The sequence below is a fragment of the Saccopteryx leptura genome, chromosome 3, assembly GCF_036850995.1.
Source record: "Saccopteryx leptura isolate mSacLep1 chromosome 3, mSacLep1_pri_phased_curated, whole genome shotgun sequence".
Taxonomy (NCBI): Eukaryota; Metazoa; Chordata; class Mammalia; order Chiroptera; family Emballonuridae; genus Saccopteryx; species Saccopteryx leptura.
In genome coordinates this window covers 177663863-177690243 of record NC_089505.1, presented here as the reverse complement: position 1 = coordinate 177690243, position 26381 = coordinate 177663863, and the positions used below count along the sequence as shown (strand labels likewise).

Here is a 26381-nt window from a genome sequence, read left to right as displayed (position 1 = left end):
GGTTGGATGGATCAGGATAGGATGAAGATCTGGTTTGAGAAAGTTTGGAGAAGGATACCAGGTGGGCTCTTACACAAACCTGCCCTATTGGTGTTTGATCAGTCAGGGCACACATAATAAAAAACACAAAGAAGAGTACTGCAGTGAAAGAAACAAACTTGCCATCATACTTGGAGGCTTGACATCCCAGCTCCAACCACTTGATGTCAGCATTAACAAACCCTTCAAAGCTGCCATGAGAGACGAATGGAATCAATGGATGAAGTCTTCTGGGGACAATTTGACACCAGCAGGGAGAGTGAAGAAACCAACTGTAGGAAAAACTTTTACCTGGGTGAAAAAATCCTGGGATAATATCAAGATTGAGACCATTGTCAAGTCATTTAAGAAGTGTGGCATTTCAAATGCCATAGATGGAACTGAGGATGAGACAATATATGAAGACAGTGATTCATCTTCAGACACAGATGAGAGCAAGATAATGGATGGGAGTTTTGACAGTGATGAGGAGTTGTATGAATTTTATGATGAATAAGACTTGAGTTCAATAACTTTATATAATACATTTTTTCAAATTTCAGGCCCCCAAATTAAGGTATATCTTATACATGGGGAAATATGGTAAATCTTGTCCTGACTCCCAGGGTGAGGAATGCCCCCATTTAACATAATATCACTGGCAGCTTTGTGCCAACTCTTAGTAAAAGGGAGAGTGTTCTAGCAAGTGTCAGGGTCATACAGTCCTATTTTAGCAGTGGTGATAGACTTGACAAAGGACACGGAAAAACTTTTTTCCTGTCAGTAGGAAGAGGATTTAGAGTAGACATTATGCAGACACTTAAAAATGCTTGTTTGAGGAAGACTAAATTGTGTTAGTGTTTTGTTGCTTTTATTTTTTCAAAACACTTTCTCCTTTGTCACCATATCTTAGCTTATTACAGTCTTTGGAACTAGTGGAAAGTAAGCCCATTTAACAGAGAGAAACATAGTCTTTGAGATATTAAATGCCTCCCAAGGGCACACTGGTGAGCAGAAGTGGGACTAGACCCAGTATCCTAAATGTAGACCAATCATTGGTTTTGATGGAGATGATTCCTTCTGGGAGTTAACATTTTATAGATTTCAATAGCCTGCTTTCTTCAGAACTTTTCATGGCTTGAAGCAAGGTACTTTGTTGAGCAGTGTCAGAGAGTAGCTCACTTATGTTTGTCTTTTTCTCTATAATGTCTTGGGGTCAAAGCCCCATGTAGGAACTCAGCTGTGTGAAGACAGGCAAATCTCAGCTGGGCCTTCTTAACCTCAGTGGATACTACTGAGTACTCCTCAAAATCCTAGATATTTAATTTGGTTCATTCTGTTTACCTTAAGTTTAAACACCACTGCTTGTTATTTCTATGATAATTAAATCAACTTCTCAAAACATGAATGACAAAGACCAAAAATATTTCTGTGGTTTTATGTTGCTCTCCTCAGCTCAAGTCAGAGTTCACTTGAAAATTTATATCACTGATGATGTTCTTTGAATAACTGATGGCTTTTAACCAGATTTTAAATGGCCTAAGTAGACACACTGGTCTAGGCAGAGCTTATCAGGCTATTTGCAAATATGCAAGGCTATGCATAAATGGTCCATCTTCTGGAATTTGCTGATTTGAGGCCTGCATGTCAGAGAGGGCACATGGGTATTCATGAATACAGCAGGTGAGCACTACTGAAAGACAAAAAGGAACCAGCTGAGATTATGGCTTCTCTCCACAGAAATCATTCAGTGGCTCAGATGGCCTCTGCTGAATGTAAGCCCCAGAATGGGATGAAGCTGTTGTTACAGGGAAAGCAGTATCAATGCTTCAGGGTTTTAGATTATAATGAGTATTATAGGGAACATGGTAATGATTTCGGTAAATAAACCAGTTAACAGCAGTCTCTCTTCTATTTTAAAACAAAAGATAAGAAAAACTTACTTCGAATGGCCAACTCTGATATGTATTCTGGTATATGTTTACCTGTATCATGTATAACTTTTATTTTTATTATTTATATCTTTACAGAAGCACGTTTTGTTAAGGGATACCATGATTGGAAAGAAGAGCTTTAGTTACTGTGAAAAACAATGATCATTCGCTCTTTGGAATGAAATCCTCAAAGTTAGTTTAAAATTATATGTCTTAAAGTTTGCCTTATTTTTCTAACCAAAGATTTCCAACTTTATCATTACTAAAGTGGATAGTGTTACATATTCAATGCTCATCACAGCTGCCCTTCCAAACCATCTTTGTACATCATAGCTTCTCAGATAACCTGCCCTGTTAAAACTGTTCACCTCAAGTCATGTTCACTCCATGGGGCTGATGCCCCACAGGAAAGCTATGCAGGAGAACCAGAATGTTCTCTTCTCCTTTTGTACTAAAACAAAGTTCAAAAATAAAAAGAGAATCTTCCCCTCATTTTATTTCATCTTTACTAAGCCATAGGCAAGAAAATTTAATGAGAAAATATGGAAGTAACTGGTAAGAATTTTTAGTATATGGAACCATCTTGGGGTAAAGTTAAGGGGCTGCTAAAACATAGAAAACACTAACAAAAATTTGTAACTTGCATTCGTCAGGAAAATGTCATGCTACGCTCATGCTTCCTTTTCTCCTGGGTTACTTACTAAACTAGCTGATGTGGGATGCTATGATTTAGAGTAATTACTATAATTAGTTTCTTACCATATTTTGTGGGAACTTTGGAGCCATGTAAACTGGATTCAAATTGTGGTTAATGAGAGAGCCATATGTGTTAATCAATGGATTTATATAAATGTGGAGCCATAGGTTTCAACTTATTTTCTGTGTGGCATGCGTGGAGAATGAGTGTTTTAATCCTAGACTCGTATGTATGGTTGTATGCAGGCTTCTGCACAGTCCAACAGCCTGGCCACAAGTCTGCTCCATCTCTCCACTCCTGGAGATGAGTTAGCGCAGGAAACGTTATGAAAATAGACTTGCCACTCTGATTTGGAAAATGAAAGTCTTGTAGATTTCTGTACTTTGGGTATTGTTAGTAACAAATATTTTGTGATACTATAAGATAATTCTGTGATTCAGCTTTTTGTTCTTCAGTCTCATCCTGTTCAACATTTTAAATACCAACTTTAAGGAATACTAAACTCTGTGCTTCAAAATTTCCAAGAAACCACATGACTTAAGAACATTTAACACCAGAGCTGGAAGCAGCTTGCAGGGGCAAGGCTCCATTCAAAACTGGAGTGCCTTCCCATGCTAGAAAACCTGCAGATGAGGGAAGCGTTAAATCAGCATTTACAAGTTGTTAATTTTTAAGAATGTACTTTTGATATTTTAATTTAAAGGGATCTTATTTCTGTAAGTCTTGCTCCAAATGGCCTTTTTAAAACCAGAAATGTCAACATGAAAAGGGGATGAGAGGATGGGATCAGAGAAGGGAAAGAGATTGGTGAAACTATATATATATAACACAGTGTTATAGAGAGCAGGAAAGTAAATCCTGGAGGGAAGGGGGAGAATGTTGGGGGAGAGGGGCAAGGGGGATGTTGAGGGGAACACGGGGGTAGGGGGGTTGTATTCAGTGGGACACTTCAATCTATGTAAACACAATAAATTAAAATTAAAAAAAAGAAATGTCAACATGATTAATTACTATTTATATAAATAGTTTAAATAAATTATTTCTTATTTTAATAAAATATATGTTCAGATATTAAAGATTTTATTTTATTTTACCTTTGGATTGTTAGTTTCTTGAGGGCAAGAACAATATCTCATTTATTTCTCTGTGGTCAAATCCTATTGTGTCTTCAACACATACTATTAAAGTTCAGTGGATTAAACCTTAGTTAACTGATTTTTTTTAAAGAGGAATCTTGACTGGGGCAATGGAATTCACTTTCTGCTTAAGACAAACTGCAAATTAGAAGGACAGTACCTTAGCCAGCTAACCCTAGGGCAACTGTTCCCAACCCTTGTCTACATACACATTAGAGTCCCATAGATTGCCAGAGAAAATATACAGGCACCAATTAAAATGGAATTTGAGATAAATAATAAGTGACTTTTTTGTATATGGGCCTGTCACTTATACTTAAAAATTATTTGTTGTTTATTCAAAACTTTAATTGGGCATCTTATGTTTTCATTTGATAATATGACAACTCTATGACTTTATGAACTAACCAAGTACGGGCTGCACTCTAGAAATCTGGATGTAATTAGTCTGGAATGGGTGATTCCCCAGGTGAGTCTATTACACAGCTAAGGTTGAGCGTTACTGTCTCATGATATGTGTTTTGACTTTGAATCTTGTTCTCATAACTTCCAAGTGTATGCTTCATCTGCTTCCCAAGGCATCTTGTGCTTTAGCTCTTCACAGGCCAACCTCAGTGAGTTGTAGACCTGCAGGTTGGTGTAAAGTAGGAACTTCTAGGCAGCTGTGACCTCTCTGTATTTTCTTAGACAAGGGGAGCTTTTATTTTAGGAATTTTTACCTATTAGAACTTTGGGGAAATAACGTGTCTCTGCACAGATACTGGTTTCCTTTTGGTATGTCAAGCTATTGTGTGAAACTCAAGTTTCTCCAGACATCAACATAGTTCACAAATGTGTAGCTCATCTCTGAAGGTGCTGTGAATTCTCATAATGGGTCTCCTGGTTAAGTCCCCCACCAGAGTACCCCATCTCCCAGGGATGTCCCGGTATTACAATGAGGCTCTGCTAGTCCTCATTTCAAGCTTTGGTTGCATGTGTGAGAACTAAATCTAGTCCTAAAACTTGTTGTAACTGTCTCTTAGAGACTGGAGCAACATTCCTGGACCCGAGCACAGTATGCAGGACCTTAATAACCATGGGCAGACCTTTTAAAATGTAGTCTTCCTGATTGGAATTCAGAACAGTGTTTCTCTGGATTTCCATTTGTTCTGCTGTACACATTCGATGGATTCCTGGTGCCATACACCAGTCTAAAATAAACACTGTCACTTGCCATGGCTTAAAGTGGATGAGCTTCATTTGTAAACTGTGCCCAGTGGGAAGGTGGGGAGCTCTAGTGCAAGGCCCGGGTCAGGTCTTTTCTTGCTTTGAGTGCAATCCTATGCTTCTGGAAGATAAGTGTCACAGTACTATTGACAAAAATTGGAACAATAAAGAGGCAAGCCAATGTGGGGAGTAAGATGTTAAGTTCTATTTTAGATATGTAAAGCTCAAAATTCTTACAGCATGCCCGAATGTTAAGATCTAGTCATGATTGGAATTATGGGAATAAAGACAGAAATTTTAGTTCCTTAGTACAGAATTTAGTTGAAAGGGTCGGTAAATTCTCCAAGAGGAATGAATCTTGGCTCAGTGTTCATAGATGTCAAACACATTAATAAACACACTAAAGCTGGTAGAATGTTATTATGGCCAAAGTAGAAAGAAATGTCAACAGTAATCAGTTTCTGATTATGATAAATAATGATTACCACTATTGGGATAAGGTCTAAGTTGAAGGAATCAGAGGATCTTCTAAGAGAATAGGGACCATATGAAATCTGATAGGTATGTGATTTATGAAAGGAGGCCAAATCTAAGTTGCTCATTTAGAAAGCAACCAGATAGTGTTTTTAAGGATATGAGCTGTGTTGGGAAATATACTGAGGTGTAGAAGCCGGAAGATGAACCCCGACCTTCTTATAATTTAAGACTTCTATACTGAGGGAACCATGTCAGGAGGAGAACATAACTTTTAGTTATGAGTTGAAATATAAAGTAATAAGCCAAAGGATTAAGTGGACTGGAACATATAGTCCTGAGTATTAACAAAATATATATATTTTTAGATTGGACAACTCCTTCTTTTTTGTTAGCAGAAGAAAAAGGAAAGTGAACCATGATATTATTTTTCCATAGCCAAAATTCATGACAATGATGACTGCATTATATGGCAAATTTGTGAAGTTAAACTTGATTAGGTAAAGATCATTCTTTGATATCCTCCAAAAAATGAGTCACAAAACCATAACATAATATAATGCTTAAAGCAACTTTTTTAAAAAATGGAGTTTCCATCAAAGAATACAAGCACACATTTTTATTATTTTTAAGCACAGATATGTTAATAGATTCACTGTCAATTGTTCAACTTTTATTTTTAAGCTAGTAGTTTGCTTTAAAAATTAAGTTGATTTACACACATTATACTAGTTTCAGGTGTACAACATAGTGATTAGACATTTCTATACCTTTTGAAGTGATCGTTCTGATAAGTCTAGTACCCACTTGACACCATACATAGTTATTATAATATTATTGACTATATTCCCCATGCTGTACTTTACATCCCCATAACTGGTTTTATTTATTTATTTAATTAATTTTTGGGAGACGCAGGGAGAGAGAGAGATAGTAACATCAAATTGCTCTTGTATATACCTTGATGGGGCCTCAGCACTCCAGGAGGATGCTGTAACCAACCAAGCTATCTGGCCATTTTACTGATTTTTAGAAAGACAGAGAGAAGAAGGGGGAGAGAGCAGAAGGGGAAGGGAAGCGTTTGCTGTTCCACTCAGTCATGCATTCTTTAGTTGCTTCCCGAGTGTGCCCTGACCAGGAATTGAACCCGCAACCTTGTTGTTTTGGGACGATGCTATTAACTGACTGAGCTAACTGGCCAGGACCTCCCAGCGACTATTTTTAAGACTGGTGATTTGTATTTCTTAATCCCTGAGCTGGTGTTTTTGATTAGAACTTGAATTTAGTGAGGAAATATATTTCAATAAGTTAATTATTAAAAATAAAAGATTGTTTAGAAAAAGTATGTTTAGATATAAGGTTGGGATGAATTCTAAAAATTCATAGTTTTAAATTTTAATAAATATATTAGATCATCTGGGATAAAGAATATATACACTCTGCATACATGTATTGGTTAAATCAGTATTGATGGAAGCAATATTTAATAAAAATTTGGATGATTATAAAGTGTATATGAATGGCATGCTATTTCATCAAAAATATATATCTATATTATATAATAAACTAGTCTTGGTTATTTAATCACTTGAAGAAATATACAGATTTTAGAATTTTTAGTTGAGGAATTTTTTATTTTTGCATCTGGAGCCCCATTTTATAGAATATGGATTTTCATAGAAGTTGTAGTAATCCTCGTCTGGTTAGTTTTCTTTAAAAATTAAAAAGAAAAACTGTATTTGACTTTGATATTTATTGTAACAACCTTTAGTAGAGAATATTTTTGAGGTAATTCTAACTAAAAGTAGAATTCATAGAATGTGCTTAACACTTTTTATAACATCTACCTGAAAACTCTATCTAATTTTTAAATAACACTATTTCTCTATTAGATGGAAAAAGTTGTTGCCAATATGAGTAATTTTGTGGGAGTCAATAAAAATGAACTGCAAAGAAATAGTGCCCAAAGAAATTTTCATGTTCAGATTTGACTGATGTTGCTACAGTAATTTATATACTTGTGTAAATGTACTTTGCTAATAATGAGGTCAGTTTGAAAAATACATTGCTTATAACTGAATTAAATCAAAATTAAATTTTTTACAGTGATTGTTAAATGCCAAATTGAACTGATCTCATTAAATATGAAATTCAAGTATATTTAGCTTATCACGTGAAAATAATCAGATATGACCAGAATAGTTGGAAAATGTTACTCCATTTCTTTCCCTCATTTTAGCGGTTTCTCATTTCACAGTTTAGATGTATTTTTTGGAATTTGATGAAATAGCTTAGCCCGTGAGTATGAAGTACATAGTACCTTTCAGTTAATGGGAAAAAAACAAACATATATTGGTCCATGTTGTTTTATGCAAATAATTTGCTCACATATTTACTTAGGGTTGCTACATTTGCAAGCAAGTCAGAGTACACACACACACAAAAGTTTGTTAAGTACTTTGGGAGAGGTGCAGCTACATGCAGTAAACATAGGTGGAGCATGGTTTTATGTGAGGTTCTTAACTGAAAACAGATTTTTAGTTCTGTTCCTGGAATACCGACATTGTAGCATTTTACTTACTGCTATTCAGGGTGTCAGCTAACAAACAGTTTCCAGAAAGGTAAAAGGGCCAGAATGCACTATTTTTGGCTTCCTATGGAAATCAATACACGCCATGCATGGTATCGCCTCTACCCCTCCTGCAGAGAATTCCGAGTGGGGCTCTCCACAAGCCAAGGAAAGTATGCCAGCCCCTCCAAGTTCTCAAGCCTGTCTATCCCAAGTCTACAGATCCACTTAGATACTTACTGCAGGTGCTAATGGCTTTCTTAATTCCTGTCTAGTATTGTGTCTGATTTGAGAAGGGTTTTTCCCTCCTAACAAATATTGTCACTTTAAAGTTTACTTGACCTAGCTATGTAGTCTTTACTGTAGCGATCTAATGTTTACATCAATACCCAACACAACTTCATCTATACTTACCTACTTCTAAACATCATAGAGAACTGAGGTATAATAAGAAATGGCATGTTGAGAACTATGTGTACATTTGAAAGATGTCTTGTGGTGGGTAGATGTCTAATGAGAGAAAATAAAGACCAAGACTGTCTATCACAATGTCTTATTACATTTTCAAGGATGAAGGTGTTGTGGAAAAAATAACCAGTACTTGGGGGAGCCATCCCTTTTAGCAGAAACATTTTAGAAACTATAAAAATCTCCTGTAATTAAGTGAAACTGAGTAGAATTTCATTTCTGATCTTCATTTGTTTTGGGTTACATGCTCTTTAAGGTCTCTTCAAATTCAAAGTAGATTTTATGATTTAGAAAGAATTCTATTTCTTTGTCTTATTTCCTTCAGAATATTGCGTTCTTTTGTTGTAAATTGTGAAATTGGAAATACAAAAAATTTATGTATCTAACCCACTGGATTGTAAAGCAAGCTTCTTTTATAATTAACTTCTTTCTAAAATCTATTTTAATTTGTTATGGTAAACCTAAGCTGATTTTTAAAGTATTTTTTTATTCTGTCTTCAGCCAGCATGGATGATATTGATTAATGTCTGATTTCCACATCAACAACCACCAAAATACTACCTTTTGGTTCTGTCTATTGAATGGCAGTCTCTTATCTTGGAGAATAATGTTGGAGATTGTGATTTTTATTTGAATTGGCAAATGAAGCTCCCTGCTTAAACGGGGAGGTGGGTTCATTGCCATGGCTGCCTGAGACCAGGAACTGAAAAAGAATCTGGAGGTGCATGCAGCCCTTCTCCGGATCACTGGTGCTGCCTCTGAGTTAGGGTTTCAATATAAAAATATATTTCAGTATATAAATTCTGGAAGGACATGAACATTCAGTTCACAACAGAAACGTTAAACAATTTTTTTTTCAGTGATTGAGGGGGGAAGGAAGAAGGGAGGAAAGGAAGGAGAGAGAGAGAGACAGAGAAGCATCAACTCGCTGTTCCACTTAGTTCCATTAAGTTGTGTACTCATTGATTGCTTCTTGTTCAGAACAGAATCTTTACACCTTAATGTTGCTCTTTTCTGAGGCCTCAGTTTGGGCATTCTGTAGACCTGAGGTTAGCAGGAAGTTCTGGCATGTGATAACATGCCTTGCATTCTCTTCTGAGTTCCTGCCAAGACTCCTGGGTCATTGACAAGGCTCTAAACATTCTTCGAAGCTCACTGATATCATGATGCTAGACTTGCACTGGCTACTCTTCTCAAAGCCAGCCAACATCCAGACCAGTTGTGCATTCATTGTCTTGGCTCCTTCCTTCTTTCTACACTGTTCTCCTTCTGAGCTCACCCAAGTATGACATTAGCTCTTTGTTGATGCAGGCACGATTTAAATAAATATACTAGTCTGTGACAGATATCTTGTGAAATAGTTCTTCATACCCAGTCATTAACTATGTTATCAAAGCCAATGCTTTCCAAAATTTAATGTGCTTGGGAACCCCCATGGGTTAGTTAGAGCTCAGATTCAGATTGTAGTTAAGTGGTGGGGTGGTGGAGGGACTAAAAGTGCTGTTTCTAACCAAGGACCTACTCTGAGTAGAAGGGACGAGACAGCTATATGTGGTGATAGTCATAACTGATTATTTTATAACTACAAAAGTTTGTATGATGCACTCCAAATTCAGAGACTTTTTAAGAGTTTTGCAGCTTTTCATTGCTTTCTAGAGATAGCTTTTTAAAGCCATGTGGTAGTGTGCTTGCAAAATATGTTGCATAAGGTAAGATGTACACCATTAGGAGGTTAAGTATATTGCTCAGTGGGTCTAAATTCAGATCTCTGAGCTTGCCTTACAACCCACTAGATCATACAGCAACACGCCTTGGGAAACATGGCGCTCTGTGAACCTCAGCCAGCTCATGCCACCTTGTGAGCCAGCCTGCATGTTGGGGGGGGGGGTGGCTGAGCTGGGAGCTGACTGGTTACTGGGAGCAGGAGAAAGGGGGTGGAGGGGTAAAGGGGACCTGGTCTAAACATTAAAAAGTACACTGAGGCCCTGGCTGGTTGGCTCAGCGGTAGAGCGTCGGCCTGGCGTGCGGGGGACCCAGGTTCGATTCCCGGCCAGGGCACATAGAAGAAGTGCCCATTTGCTTCTCCACCCCCCCTCCTTCCTCTCTGTCTCTCTCTTCCCCTCCCGCAGCCAAGTCTCCATTGGAGCAAAGATGGCCCGGGCGCTGGGGATGGCTCCTTGGCCTCTGCCCCAGGCGCTAGAGTGGCTCTGGTCTCGGCAGAGTGACGTCCCGGAGGGGCAGAGCATCGCCCCCTGGTGGGCAGAGTGTCGCCCCTGGTGGGCGTGCCGGGTGGATCCCGGTCGGGCGCATGCGGGAGTCTGTCTGACTGTCTCTCCCCGTTTCCAGCTTCAGAAAAATACAAAAAAAAAAAAAAAAAAAAAAAAAAGCACACTGAGAACACCATGTGAAATGAATGCTTATGACCCTGCCTGTGGCGGGAAGAAATCAGTTTTATTAAGTGAAGAAAACCACTGTAAAGTTCATGTGAAAACATTCCAAGGTTTGGTCTTGTGCAGCATAAAAGAGGAACTTACTAAGTAAGACTTATGTTAATCAAATGAACATCAAGGAGCAGCTCTAACCTTATTTATACCTGCATATGAGATTGGTTATTAAGGAGTGTGTGTGCGCACGTGGCACACTCTCATACACACACCATTGCACTTTCTTAGTAACCTTGATGCACAGTTTTTGAAGTCCTCAGGTGATATTCTGGTGATAAACACTTGCTACATCTCATGATTTTCAGATACACTTTTGGGTAAAGTGCTGTAAATAACTCTGTGCCTTCTGAGGTGACACTTCTTACTCCAGCCTGAGTATTACCCTCCTCATCTGCTTGCCTCCATTGTGGTAGAGGAATTAAAATCACTTTGAATGACTAGATTTTGACCAGGAAGCAAGGCAGAGGATTTTAGGCTAAGGACCAGAGGTCTGGCTGGGACCCTTGGCTTGCATATGGCCTACTCTATCTGAATGCCCTGGAGGTCACTTTTGGAGGGTAGGTATGTGGTCTTGGGGAAGTACGTCTTACACTGATTCTACATATGTGTCCTTGGGTAGGGAGAGGAAGAGGCAATGGTTTGCTAGGTGATCTGTCTGGGAGAGGATGAAAGACTGTTGCTGATGGGGGGAAGGAACCAGGGGTGAAGAGAAACACCGCGTCTCTAGTATTAGTACTATCACTCAGAACTGTGGCCAGCAGAGCAACCTGGGTGGTAAAGACTCAAGACAAGAAAGAATAGTGACAGGAGTTGGAGTTGACAGAGGCAGTGGCTCCCAAACCTTGCAGTACATTAGAGTCACTGGATGTGTGGGGGTTGGGGCTGGAGGTTGAGGGGAGGGAGTAAAAATACCAGTGTCCTGTCCCACCCTATCTTTAGGGGCAGGACTCAGACATTGCTAGTTCTCAGTTGCCTCCCAGGTGGTTGAGGACCCTGTGTTAGAGCAAAGGAGAGTCTGGGCCAAAAAGGTGGGGGGTGGCACCCAGGCCGGCAGGCCAAGCAAAGTCATGTGGGCAGTTTGTGGGGAAACACTGAGACGTTACCAGTCAGAGGGCTCCACATTTTCTATTTGGGGAGGACAGGAAAAGTGGTGCCAAGAGGGAAATAAGAAATATATGAATCCATTAATAAATGTTTGAAGTAAGCTCATCCAATGGGCATAAAAATAAGAAAAATAAAATAAAACCTATAGGATCAACGTACCTAATGTGACAAAGGTTTAGGTGAAGATTCTTCATTTGTTCCAAGTTACTTCTAATTTGCTATTTTAAAATCAACAAAGACAGGCTGGATAGAAGAATGGAGAAGAACAAATATTTTAAATAATTTGTACTTCTGATCCATAGCCTGTCCCCTGATGGTGGCAGGGCAGATGTTAGGAGTTGGCCACTCCCTTAGCCCTTGATCTTCACACACCTCCTCAGGACCAAGCATATGGCCCCCACGGTCTGGGTTGTGACAAGGGGGTTATCGGGACAAGATGATCTGAAAATGTATTTAACTTAAGAAAAGTCTGCAGTCAATTAGAAATAACCTTGTAGAGTCCATTTAATCAGTTGTTGTTTTGTGTTTTAGCTAGGGAGGCTATTAAATGTGGTAGCACACTTTTTTTTTTGGTCTATGTTACTGCTTAATAGATCTTATAATTGAATAAAAGTAAATTACCCATGTACCTTCACTTGGCAGATGGTCCAACTAGGCTTTTCTGAGCTAGCACCTTTAATTTCAGGCTTAATATGCATGTATCTTGAGGAGTCCTGTTCATCTGATTTATGAATGAAGAAGTGTAAGGTCGGTGGATAATGGGGGATGGTCACGTGGGGAACCCAGACCTGCAAACTCTGGCTAGGACCACCCACAACCAAGTGTGCCAAAAGAAACTTCACAGGAACCCTTTGGAAAACAGCAACTGTCTGCCAGCCACCACGTCATATTAGCTCGCCCACCCTAGGGACCCTTTCAATATCTCTCACGCAGGTCACCACTTGCGACTTCCTTGGCCTCCATCTTTCCTCGGGGCCAGGGAACCTCATCAGGCGGGATGCACGCTCTGTACTCAATAAAGTCTTTTATTATTCCACCCTTTGTGGCACTGGCCCCTTCCTTCCTTCTCGGTGGGGAAAAATACCTTACAAGAAGTACTGTCCATGTCATAGTGGATGCATCAGGGACTTTCATTTTCCTGACAGCGTTATCTACCTAGGTGACTGGTTGCTTTTGATGTTTTCAGCAGCCTGGGGATGGTTCACTTACTGAGTTCAGGGGTCAAGGTTAACACTCTCCACTCTTTTTTGGGATTCAGGCAGCTGAATCCCATCCTCTTATTTTCCACGCAGTCCCCACAGGCCATGCAACAGGTTATACTTTGTGAGAATTGCTTTAATCAGCAGGGGACTTTAGGGAGTTTTTTTCACTTACATAGAATTTAAGTGTGTCCTGAAGATGAAGAGGAATAGGTTTATTTTATAGGTGACCTCCAAAATTATTTTCTATGCTCAGGTAAAGGAAATGTACTTTTATAAATATAAATTTATAAAATAAGAAATACTTATAAAAATTTATTTCTTTGTATTGTTTTAAGCTTTACTGTTTCCTCTCCTCCATGAAGAGCATAATCAAAGTTTAACAAGGTCATTATAAAATGTTATCATTCGGTTTTTAAAATTACCACGCAATGTTCACCTTAGCATTTTCATAAGCAGTATTATGAAAAGCCCTCGGCTCAGAGTATGTGGTTATTCTAATCACGTCCCATTGTGAAGTTAAGAAAACAATTTTCTATAGCAACTATAATCCCAAAATGAAGAGATGTGGATGTCACTTATCATCAGTTAAGTTATACAAAGAATCTGAGTGTCAGTGAAGGGGCTGTATTTTCAGTGGTGCCCAGGGCAGTCTTGCTTTCTTGTGTGGTTGTTGAAAAGATGCCCTCATAGTGGGAGCACCGGGCCTGAGAGCACTTCTTCTCTTCTCTGTAGGTAGGTCCAGCAAGCATTTCAGAACCCTGCCCCACTGTTGGTGCTGGGGGAGCAAAGGTGAAGAGAGGGTTCTCACATTTCCTTCCCACTCCCGGAGATGACCCTGAATGCTCTGTGGGAACACACACCCCACTGAGGACTCCAATCTAGAAAACTGGACAGAGGGCAAGGAACAGAACTGTGTTTTGAATACTTGGGCATTTGGGCCAAGTCCTCTTTCTATGTCATTCCAAATGCACTGATAATAGTATTATAAAAGGAATGCGTGTTTACAAAAGGAATCCATATGTAAGCATATCTGTAATTACTAAGTGAATGAGGAGTGAGGGAATTTAGTTAACTGAGGCCTTCCTGCTGATCTGGGTCTTCAGTGTAAACTCAGCAGAGAAAACAATGTCTGACATGATTTTTATCAATTAACAGAAGGTGATAGCAATCCTTACAGGAGCATCATACTTAACAGCACTGTCCAGTCCTCTTTAATCAATAGATAATAAGTTCAGTTTTTGACAGTTAACAGAATAGATCCATGGACTTGTGCTTCTTATTTTAGCGACTTCCACATATAACGTGGAAACACAAAGTGAAAACTCTTCATGTTGAAGTTGCTGTCAGGAATCAGGAAAGGAGAAATACAACTTCTGTTTCTTGGAACTTCGTTAGTTCAAAGTTCCTCTAGATGTCAGTGTTACACAGAGAAATGAAAATATAGTAGTAGCCTGTGACAATGAAGAAAGATCTTACATTGTTTAAGTAGTAAAACAGATGTGATACATAATTAGCGAAGAAGTAAAAAACAGCTTCATTTGGAAGCTGCATTCTTCTATCCCTCAGGATCAGACGACAGCTTCTCCTGTTGCTTACGTCAGACAGCCTTACCCAAAGAATGCTGGCCCAGCTTGTGGACATTTGCCACTGGCACTCCAGATGGCCTTAGAGGCCAAAAAGAATCAATCATCACTCCAGAGTCTCACAATCAAATTCTTAGTTTTACACATTAATGGGTTGAAATGGGTGGAAACACACCAGTTTTCATTCTGAAGTCCACTTTTGCTTTTACCATTGTGTCATGCCATCCTGAATAAGCCCAGAAGCACAATGCCTTACCTGGCAGGAGTTTTCATTTCAAAAGAGAAGCCCTGGGGGACAAAGTTGTAAAGTAGCTTAAAAGTAACTTGTTAAACAATCTTTTTTTTCCTTTCAGTAATTTGGACATAGGCTTTCAAAATTAGACTAAAATTCTCTCTTGCCTCTCTTCCATGTTATTTCAAATCTTTTGATCAATTAATATTTATTTCTTTACTTTACTAATTTGTTTTCATTTTACACCCTTCTCTCCTAACCTTATTTTAAAAAATCTCCAGCCATGCTGGATATGTAGTAAATATTTGATAAATATTAACAATGTCTTCCTTGGCTATAATCTTTAATTTTTATTTTTCAGAGTGATGGTACAGTGTAGTAGTTACAGACTGAGGTAAATAATGGAGTTAGAATCCTGGTGATACCATTTCTGAACTGTGTAACCTGGGAAATTACCCAAATTCAAGTACTATCTATTTCAAAGGGTCACTATGAGGAGCAACTGAGTTAATAACATAATAAATGTAGAAAAGTGCCTGGTCCGTAGCCAGTGCTTTGTATGTACTAGTCACCTCCACCACCATCCTCGTCACCACCACCGTCATTATCACCCTGTCTCAGTCTCTGAGGTAAACACCAGGAATTCAAAGATAAACTAGTCCTTTTGACCATTTGAGGCAAAAAGGTGAAAAACATTTAATAAGATGTTGCAGGAGAGACTAGGTTTGGGAGCATGTGCTGAGTGATATGCAGGCACAGGTGAGAAGCAGGGGACTTGACGGGAGGCTGGAGGATGTCTCCTCACAAAGGGAAGCATATGCAGATGGCATCCATGCATTTTCCTTAAAGAAAAAATCTCTGAGAAGCAGTAATCTCTAATTTTTTTTTTTTTTTTTTTTTTTACAGAGACAGAGTCAGATAGATAGGGACAGACAGGCACGGAGAGAGATGAGAAGCATCAATTTTTCAGTGTGACACCTTAGTTGTTCATTGATTGCTTTCTTATATGTGCCTTGACCATGGGCCTTCAGCAGACCAAGTAACCCCTTGCTCAAGCCAGAGACCTCGGGTCCAAGCTGGTGAGCTTTTTGCTCAAAGCAGATGAGCCTGCGCTCAAACTGGTGACCTTGGGGTCTCGAACCTGGGTCCTCAGCATCCCAGTTCGACGCTCTATCCACTGCGCCACAGCCTAGTCAGGCTCTAATTTTGTTTTTTAACATGCCTCTGTGCTTCAAGGTTCCTGTCTGAAAAATGGGAATGCTCCAAGCCTGTGGAACTGCCCCTTGCATTGTTTAAAAGTACATTTGCAAGTTGTCTTAACATGAGCTGCACTTACATGGCATTTCTTGCTTTTAGGTCACAAATATCACTATCTTTCCAAAGGAGAAAAAAAAAACCTTATTCTTTGTATGGCTGTATGATTTCATGATTTAGAATTTATGATAATTTGGGTGGATTGGTTTACCTTTATATTGTGTTTAAAAAAGCTTTGCTAAGCTAATTCAGAGAAGCCAAGACTGTGAGGAGGATGTTTATCTGCTTAGGAAAAGGGCCATCTGTTTTAAGCAACTTAAAGACTCCATTTAGAAAAGCCTACTTATGTCTTCTACTTTCTGGTTTATAAAATCCAATCACATATGTCCTTTCATTTTTATTTGATTTATACATGAATCACATCAAGACAATATAAACAGAGGTCAAGGATGACTTGAATATTATCAATATCTTCTAATCTATTTGTAAAGACTGGCTTTCTTCTATAAACAATGCCAGGGTTTTACAGGATTTCTTTTAAAATAGTGAGTTCCTTCATCTTCTAATACTGTGATCTATAAGTAGTTTCATTAACTCAGACTGTTCTGCCAGCTAAATGCTATTAATTTTTTTCTGTGTTTGAATCATATAATGTATGGTTCTCAATCTGGGGTTATTTCACCGTCAGGGGACACTTAGCAATTTCTAAAGACATTTTGAATGTTACAACTGGGAGGGAAGGTACTATTGGCATCTGGTGGGTAAGAGCTCGAGATGCTGCTAACCATCCTATAGTGCCCATGACCTTCCCCACAACAAAGAATTATCCAGCCCCAAGTGTCAGTGCTGCTGGGGTTGCGTAACCCTGATGTGATACATAACCTTAATTGCTCAATTGTGTATCCACAGGCTAAGGAGAAGGTGTGGTCATGCCTAGACCCGAAGGAGATCGCACCTGTCAATGGCAAAAGGACATCAGCCCTCACAGGTAACATCTTTGGAAGACAAGCTATTTATAGATAAAGAAAGCTCTGTTATAAAAGTCCTGTTGCTATTCTTATTTAGAGGATGTTACACATTCATAAAGCCCCATAATACCTGTATTTGATTGGCTTTGGGTCCTACTAGTTAAAAACTAGAAAACCTTTGGGAACCCAATTATCTGTCAATTGGTCAAGCTCATTTCTACTTTGCTTTTCAAAAGCTTGTATCTGCTGATAAAGATAGACCTGCTAATAGAGATGCCATTCTGTGAAGACAAAATCATACTGATTATAGACATCCTCCATTAAAATATTTTGTGTCTTATGGTAGCTTTTAGAGAGATCTTCCCGAAAGAACCAGCCTTCCTCTGACCAAGAAAATGTTAATAATCTCAACAAGAAAAATGTTGAGAAGACCAATGCCTCTCTTGTTCAGAGAAATTTTGTCACATTTCATACAAAAAGACCACAAGATGAGGTAGAAGATTTTGCTCTAAGAAAGTCCATATGGCCAAGGGAAACTACAAATGGAAGAGACATTTTATGCATAGAGAGAATGAATAGACAAGAAAATAATAGTGCTGGAAATGATCAGCAGGCCACTGTAGGTAAAAATGAATGTCCAGTGTTTAAAGGAAAGTAAAATGAGCTTCATTCTAAGGAATATACTAGTGAAAGAGAGCCTGAGAATAAAGGGGGTCATCAATTGCAAATGAAACAAGGATGAACAAGTGTTCAAATAAAAGGCAAAATGTTATTAAAACTAATGGTGATCAGTTCTGTGAAAAGAAAGGGTAAAAGCATTCGATTTCTACAGCTGATATTTTTTGTAGAGCTATGTGCCATTGCAATTTAAGGCCATATTAAAAGGATAACTAAAGCAAGTTTTTAAAGTTGTGTTTTAGAGACCACTTTTTACCTGTGTAGATTATTTTTTTGGCCATGTTTTCTTGCCATTATTTTTTCTTCATGACTGTGACATTTTCATGCATTGTATTGTTTTCTAAGCCCCCCACCAACTGAAAGAGAAAGATAATGGTTATTTGTACCTACGTCAATCAATTATCATATTTAAAGATCAAGTAAAAAATTTTAATTTTTAGTGATATAGAGCATATACTTCCAAAGATCAAGAATTGAATAATGATCAGATTTATCTGTAAGTCAAAATGTAACTCTTAAAAAGTTTAGCTACCTCTTTTTTTTTTGTATTTTTCTGAAGCTTGAAACGGGGAGAGACAGACTCCTGCATGCACCCACCGGGATCCACCCAGCACGCCCACCAGGGGGCGACGCTCAGCCCACCAGGGGGCGATGCTATGCCCCTCTGAGGCATCGCTCTGTTGCGACCAGAGCCACTCTAGCGCCTGGGGCAGAGGCCAAGGAGCCATCCCCAGTGCCCGGGCCATCTTTACTCCAATGGAGCCTCGGCTGCGGGAGGGGAAGAGAGAGACAGAGAGGAAGGAGGGGGCAGGGTGGAGAAGCAGATGGGCGCTTCTCCTGTGTGCCCTGGCCAGGAATCGAACCCGGGACTCCCGCACGCCAGGCCGACGCTCTACCACTGAGCCAACCGGCCAGGGCTTAGCTACCTCTTTATACATGATAAACTGACTATTTTCCCACAAATATTGTGAGGATTGAGCAAGAACTGAATTATTGAATGACTGCTCCTCAACTGTAAAGTTTCACATATAAATGTCGGTAACTATGTAGCCAATTAAAATTAATTCTTTTAATTAATTATTATATGCTATGATGAGCCACAGACTATTTGGAACAGAAAGTATCCAAACATCTGTGGTCTTTTTTTTTTCAAAGGAATTTAAGATATAATTCTTATTTCATTTTTAACATTATTTGAAACTTAATCATGGAGAAGTCTAATTTTCCAAGAATTAAACATAATCACTTATGCTTACTAGGAAAGTCCATCTGCAGAGATGTGCTTTATAAGGTCTGGAGTTGTTGCAAAACTGAAGTGGGGTCAATTTTTTTACTGTTGTTAATATTCAGAGATTTTTTTTTACTATGTTTTAATTTAGTCATTTCCCTCTTTTATAATGGAAGAAAGGGAAAGACATGAAGATCAAGTTAGTTAGGTACTCATGAAATGACTGCTTTTGTCAAGGGTCAGTAGAAAACGTGGTTTCCCAGTGAAGTCACTGGGGACATTCTCTGGAATCCTAGTTGCCGCCACCCACCACTGTGCTGTTTAGATCTGGTGGGGAAGCACACTGCTCTGTTTTATATCCCTAGACACTGACATAGCCAACTGTCTGTCATGAAGCTTAGATTCCAATACCAAAACACCATTTTGAGGATGCTTTAGTTGTAAGAAATTTGACCACCTAACAGTTTTCTCCCCAAAACTTTGGGAACTGCAGCTGAGTTTTATTTTCCAGGTGTCAGCAATGTAAAAGCCACTTCCGCATCACAAGTCCTGGGAAATTCTGCAAGAGGATCCGTTTTCCAGGATGCTGGACAAAAGCATGCTGGCAATAGTGAGCAGGGAGTGTGTGTGTGGGAGGGAGCGCCTCCTCCAAAAGGACTGCAGAAAGAGCAGAGTAGATGTAGTGGGGGCAGGCGGCCTCACACTGAGATGGACACAGGAAGCCAGACAAGGCCAGGGGCGCTCACAGGCCAACCCCTGGAGTCCACTGGAATTAAGACCTCCAGGCAGCACAAGCTGGTGACTCCATTGGGTAGGAAATGGCTCTTGTTTCAGTCTTTTAAAGCTTCTTAACCTTTTCAGCAAGCATTCCCAACTAATTTCACTTAGCCCAACAGCCTGAAGGAGGCTTCATGCCTTACTGATGCCATTTGTGAGCTCCATCACTTGTTTTGGTCCGAAGAGTGAATGCCTCCAAGAGAGTTCCCTCATGATTTCTTTATTTTTCTGCACATTTATGGTGTGAAAGGTGAATGTCCGCACCAAGTCAGATTTCCAGGGGTTTATATTATCTCAATTAAAAAAACAAGAACACCTGGCAGAGTGCCCAACACAAGATAAATGTTCAAGAATTAGCTGTGGAATAAAAGAAAGTTTTTAAAAGCAAAGTTATGAGCTGTCTCCCTCCCTTTGCCACTTTTGCATGCACATAAAAAGGTGCATGCAGTCGACGCTAATTATAAATGAGTGGGGAAATGTACAGGCATGGCAAGCAAGTTTTAACAGCAGCCATCATGGAAAAGTAAAAAAGAATACTGGAAGAATAGAATTCTGTATTTTAGCACTGATCCTGAAGTGAACTACAGTTTAGGATAGTGGGAGAAATTTGAGAGCTGTGGAATATATATACTTAGCAAGTTTTACTGGGCATTTTATTTCCAGCCAGAAGAAATTCATTTTTTTTGTGCTTTAAATGTGTCTTAAATAAAGGCTAAAATATTTTTGGAAAGTTATATGTAATAATATCAAACATTTCAATAACATTGAGGCACTTTACACTTTTTTCTCTCTCTGCTTTAATTAAAATAATGGACTATATTTGTGGTGCTTAAAATTGGAACAGACAATATTTCATGTTTGGATGTAAATGGGCTCAGGCTTGTAAGTATAACCTATATGGACTGTATTGGGGTTGGAGATTTTCAAGTATTTTGACATTTCTAAAAGTTGTCCTGAAGTGGTATGAACCATAGGTTAGCAGCCCTGACATTCTTTCTCAAAGATGTCAGGTGTCACCTTCATGAATCACAGATCATAATATGAAATGAAAATTTATACTCCCTGAAGCATTAGGAATAAAACAGATGGCCTGTTGTATTTTATTATTAAATGAGCAAAGTTTCACTCTGAGGCCCAATGTTCGGTGCCATAAAGAGTTCTGACTGCTTAACAGATGGCCCGTCTTTTCTTCTCCCCTCCCAGATGACAGCCCGGCTCCTCCTGCACCCTTTCATCACAGGATTGTAATCGCTAAACAAACTGCAGTCAACAGTTTCTATACTGTAAGCAGAACAGAAATCTTAGGCGGGTAAGCCATGCTTGATTTTTTTAATACACTTTCAACAAAAGCAGAGAACTTTCAAAGAGACAAGTCCTGAGGGTTTCATAAATATTTGCCCATTACTACCTGAGAATCAGAAAACATCATAAACAAACATGTTAAGAGACTTGAACCATTTCTGAAAATCATCACTGATGCCAGAAAGGTTGATGGGTGACAGGACTAAATGCTTCATTACCATCTGCTTTACGTCCCATGTTCCAATGTCTGAAAGTGGGAGAAACCCACTGTCAGTCACCAGGGGTTTTTAGAAGCTGTCCATAGATTGAAAACTGAGAAACAAAATGCATAAATGAGTGAACACTGTCTTTCTTGCAGTATGTGTTAAATCTTTTTTTATTATTGTTGTTGATTTTCCATTTAGGTTATCATTGTATTAATTACCAGTATCCATTTCAATGAATCCTGTTCTCTCCACTGAAGGAACGGTCAAGTCCACCAAAGGTTGACATCCTTACTGGGAATGTTTTTCCTCTCCTACTTCAGTCACAACCTTCCTATGATATCTTGTCATTTAAAGCCTGTTATAAAGTTGACTACCATTAGCATATCTCTATAAAATAGAAAAATGAAAGGAGAAAATTTATACAAAAATATACAAAATTTACTTAACACGTTGGAAAAGATCCATAGAGACTATAATGCATGTTTCTGCGGCTGGTCATATGGGGCATGGTTGATACTTGTAAAGTCCCTTCTTTCCCTCTCCATTCTATATTTCTTTGGCCTACTGCCACACAGAAGCACCTGATGCTCTTCCTCCTCAGCTGGCTTCCTCCCCCGCCCCTCAGACTGAGAGGACAGGCTGCAGGAGAAGTGGAATTCTGAAACACGAATAGGTGGAAGCTGAAGTATTCCTGCCTGTAGCAGCTTATTTGAGTGTCCAGGGACTTTAGTGGCAAGCTAGCAATTGTTTTTTATTTTGTTATTATTAGTTTTTAGGGAGCTGGGACCAAGGGTGGGGGAGAGAAAGTGGCGAGGAGTGGGAAGCATCAACTCAGAGTAGTTGCTTCTTGTATGTGCCTTACCTGGGCCAGCCCAGGGTTTTGAACCCATTACCTTAGCATTCCAGGTCAACATTCTCTCCACTGCACCACTGCAGGTTGTGCCCAACTGTTTTTTCTAAAAGAGAGTCATTATTTGGCAGAAGAGGCTTTGAGACAATCCTCAGGGCTTGTGCTGTGTTTCTGGTGGAGGCTGTCAGTGGCTCCTTAGGAAGTTCCTTTCTACCCGTCGGGCAGCATTGGGTCTTCCTGGTCTCACTGCAGTCTGGACCCGCTGTAGTCCTCTCCACTCTGGGTCCCCTCACAACTGGCAGCCATAACACGCTCAGCTGATAAGTTAGAGGAGCACAATCACATGCATATTGTTGCCTTATAGTGCAAAGATATCATCACCTACTGTATCTTCTTTTCGGTATCAAGAGGTTCCAGATGCAGATTATTTTTCACATTTGGCAGATCACTGGATTTCAAAACACTTACTTGCAGCAGCAGGCCCCTGACTTTTCCTGGGGTTCATCTCCCAACCTGTGGCCTCTAGGGTATTGATATCCCAGTGCAGTATATTCAGTTAGCGTGAGTTTATCAGTATGAAGGGCCAGCAAGAATACTGGCCTAACTATTGCAGGTACTTGCAGAATAAATTACAGGAAACTATTGAGGCAGTCCTGAGATTAGACAGTGATGTGGCAGCTCTGCTGGGCCACGCAGTTCTGGGGGATTTCGCTAATCTAGAGCAAAGGAAAATCAAAACAAAACATTTTCTTAATTAGCAGCCACCTTGGAGGCTCCTGGGCTGTGTTCCTGTGTGCCAGTGAAGACGCAGTGTCCTCACCTGGCTGTTTCTGGGTCCAGCTGCTTCTGCCCAGGGTGTGTAGCTGAGCTGAATGGGCTGTGGCGGTAGTCATCACTCGGTCTCTGCTGGTTGTTGCCCTTACCTGTGCACCCTCTGAGGGTGCGGTGGCCTTAGGGTCATGATGTGGTTGGGGAAGCTCCCACTGTTCCATCTGTGCCAGCCCCACTGCACAGGCGGGTGCCTGTACTCGACCTATTTCACTAAATCAGGAATCAAAGCAGGCAAGGCAGACTTAAACACTGTTTACGAGGATGCTTTCCTCTTTGGGATCACATTGGTAAGAAGCTGCCTTACAAAGCATTTGTCAATTTATATCCAAGTTAAAGTGTCAATAAATCTCATAGATGATTATGCAACATGTATCTTTGATATATGTGCCTAAAATATCTATCTATAACATTATTATTTATTACTTATTTATATGCAGTTTCCAAAAATAATTTGATGTACTTGTTCATAACCTGCATTATTCCCATCTTTACACAAAACCCAGCTTATTATATTCATATGTATTCAGACCATTCTAATTTTTTGATAACAAAGGTTCTCAAATTTTTTGTGCATATGAATACCTAAGAAACATTGTGACATGCAGACCTCCCCACTCCCCCCACCTGGTTGAGACTCCTGTCTCAGTAGGTCTGGGGTAGAGCTGAGAAACATGTATCCCTACCCCCAGAAGACTGGTCTCTGTGCCCACAGATGACACCTCTGACCTGTTGTGGGGGTTTGTGGCTATAGCAGATGCACGAATAAGTTTGCTCATTCTGACTCAAAAAGAGAAATGTCTGAGGCACCTCCTGCCCCATCTGCTTGTCAGTGACTAAAGCCAGATCTCACTGGGGACAGAGCCTCACGCTGCACCCAATCCTCTTTGTCAGGGGACGCTTTGGCCAGGTTCACAAGTGTGAAGAAAAAGCAACAGGTCTGAAGCTAGCCGCCAAGATCATCAAGACCAGAGGCATGAAGGACAAGGTAAAAGCCATGTGATGAGGGTTACCCCCCTCGCTGTTGTTTTCACCTCACTGAGCACCCGTTCCTCTTCTCAGGATGAAGTGAAGAACGAGATCGCTGTCATGAACCAGCTGGACCACGTGAACCTCATCCAGCTCTATGATGCCTTTGAGTCTAAGAATGACATTGTCCTGGTCATGGAATAGTATGTGCGCCCTCCTGCTCCCTCTCCCACACCCCTGAAAAGCTGTGCACATGGGTCCCAAGAATCCTGTAGACCCATGATTGCGGGGTCCAGCTCTGGCTTATCCCAGGTGCTACTAGATCCATGCTTGGAGCACCACTGATTCTGACTTGTGTGTATGAGATAATCTTGCTAGTTTCAGAAAGGAAGTTATTAAAGAGATAAGTATCTTCATATATGCTTTTATTATTAAGAAGTAGGATGACAACATAGATCTAACTTTATATGGAAGCTATACTGTCAAAAATCCAGCTTAAATATTCTTCTGGTGAATCTGGGGAGAAATGATTTTTGAATTACATTTCACTTTCAACCTAATCACCAATACAAAATTTATCTCAAACCCTTAACAGTTAGCACCAAGAAACTTCCATTTAAAATCAGTTTTATAAACACTTAGTAAGTGTTTAGTTAGTGAGTGCTTCTAACTAACAGTGAATCAGTGTTGTAATTCAGTTCATTTTTTCCTCATTTTGAGTTTTTCTTATCATTGTTTAATAAGGAAATTTGAATATTAACTATGTATTTAACATCAGCCACATAGAGACACTTTATCACTGAAATTAGGTTGAAGAGACCCTAAGCCTCAGTTGGTGTTTGGGATTTCCCTCCTCGCCTCTCAGAGTCCTCTTTACCTTCCGTACATGTGAGAGGGTGGCCTGCAGGGACTCAGCCTGGAGCTGTAGCCACTGGATGAAAGGGAGTTTGAGACTGTGAAACTGACTGTAGGTAAAACAAGGGCCTCCACCTTAAGAGTCATCTATGTAACTGAGATAGAAAAGAAGGTAGGGAAATAACCACGGGTCTATCTCTGTTGGAAGAGTTAGAGAAGCTTGGACACCAGGCTGCTACAAGGGAAACGTGTCCACGGAGGACTCAGAACTCAAGCCTTCACTCCTCTTTCCTCTGCAGTGTGGATGGAGGTGAGCTCTTTGATCGGATCATAGACGACAACTACAATCTGACTGAGCTGGATACTGTCCTGTTCGTCAGGCAGATCTGTGAGGGCATCCAACACATGCATCAGATGTACATTCTCCACCTGGACCTGAAGGTGGGGCGTGTTTCCTACCCCGGCCCCTCCTGGACTGAAGGTGGGGCGTGTTTCCTACCCCGGCCCCTCCTGGACTGAAGGTGGGGCGTGTTTCCTACTCCGGCCCCTCCTGGACTGAAGGTGGGGTATATTTTGTACCCTGGCCCCTCCTGGACTGAAGGTGGGGTGTGTTTCCTACCCCGGCCCCTCCTGGTCTGAAGCCCTGTTAGACACTAGACACCAGCTCGAGACACTGATGCTGTCGCTAGGTACATGCTCAGGAATGACTAAAAACCCATGTTTTTAACCTCACCTCCTCATTTTCAACTTCTGTCACCCTCTAATATCTGCATGTCTCCTTCTTTAGAGACCACTATTCAGATCTTTGTAACTTCCCTGTGTTAAAGGATTCCATGGGGGATACCATTTCCCTAAGAGTTTAGAGTGGAAAAACACCATCACCACCACTAACATGGTTCCCTTGCTGTGTCCCTGTCATTACATGTTAAGTAGGTGGGAAAATTTCACTAACTCAAAATACCCTAGTAGTAGCCAAGCTGTCCTACTCTCCAAGAGTCCCCAGCAACTCCTGAACTCATTCAGGAAGCTCTGGACTTTAGGAATCTGTTTTTCTCTGGGCATGCTGGAGCACTGTGGAAAAACCTCAGGCAGAATGGGATACAGGACAGCCAGAAGAGTAGCAATAAAATGGTAAGAAGCAGAACAGGTTGGTGGCAATGGAGTAGGACACCACACTGGAAGTGGTGGAAAGCTTTCATGAGCAGTGGTCAACCAAGATGCCTTCCTCAGTTCTCTTACGTAATATTCTTTGTTTCATTACCAAGTCCCTAAAACTGAACTGTACCTAGTCAGAACTGATGAAAGACCCAGGGCCAGCAACTCTCATTGGCTCTGATGTTGGGGCTGAGCATCACAATGTGTATCTTCTGTGTGGCTCAGTCATGCTCTCACTTCCCTG

The 26381-nt window shown here is 40.1% G+C and overlaps 1 protein-coding gene across 6 annotated transcripts in view; it reads left to right on the top strand.

The window, feature by feature from the left end:
* The window catches only part of MYLK4 (myosin light chain kinase family member 4), a 147466-nt gene that overhangs the window by 62307 nt on the left and 58778 nt on the right, over positions 1-26381 (top strand). For 4 of the 6 annotated variants that reach the window (XM_066376934.1, XM_066376929.1, XM_066376931.1 and 1 more), the window contains 6 exons: positions 17231-17309; positions 19707-19805; positions 21176-21281; positions 24053-24146; positions 24221-24330; positions 25282-25423. In XM_066376934.1, the coding sequence (XP_066233031.1) occupies positions 17231-17309; positions 19707-19805; positions 21176-21281; positions 24053-24146; positions 24221-24330; positions 25282-25423 (630 nt within the window). The remainder of the gene's footprint in view (positions 1-17230; positions 17310-19706; positions 19806-21175; positions 21282-24052; positions 24147-24220; positions 24331-25281; positions 25424-26381) is intronic. The other 2 variants (XM_066376933.1, XM_066376935.1) reach the window with 1 other exon arrangement.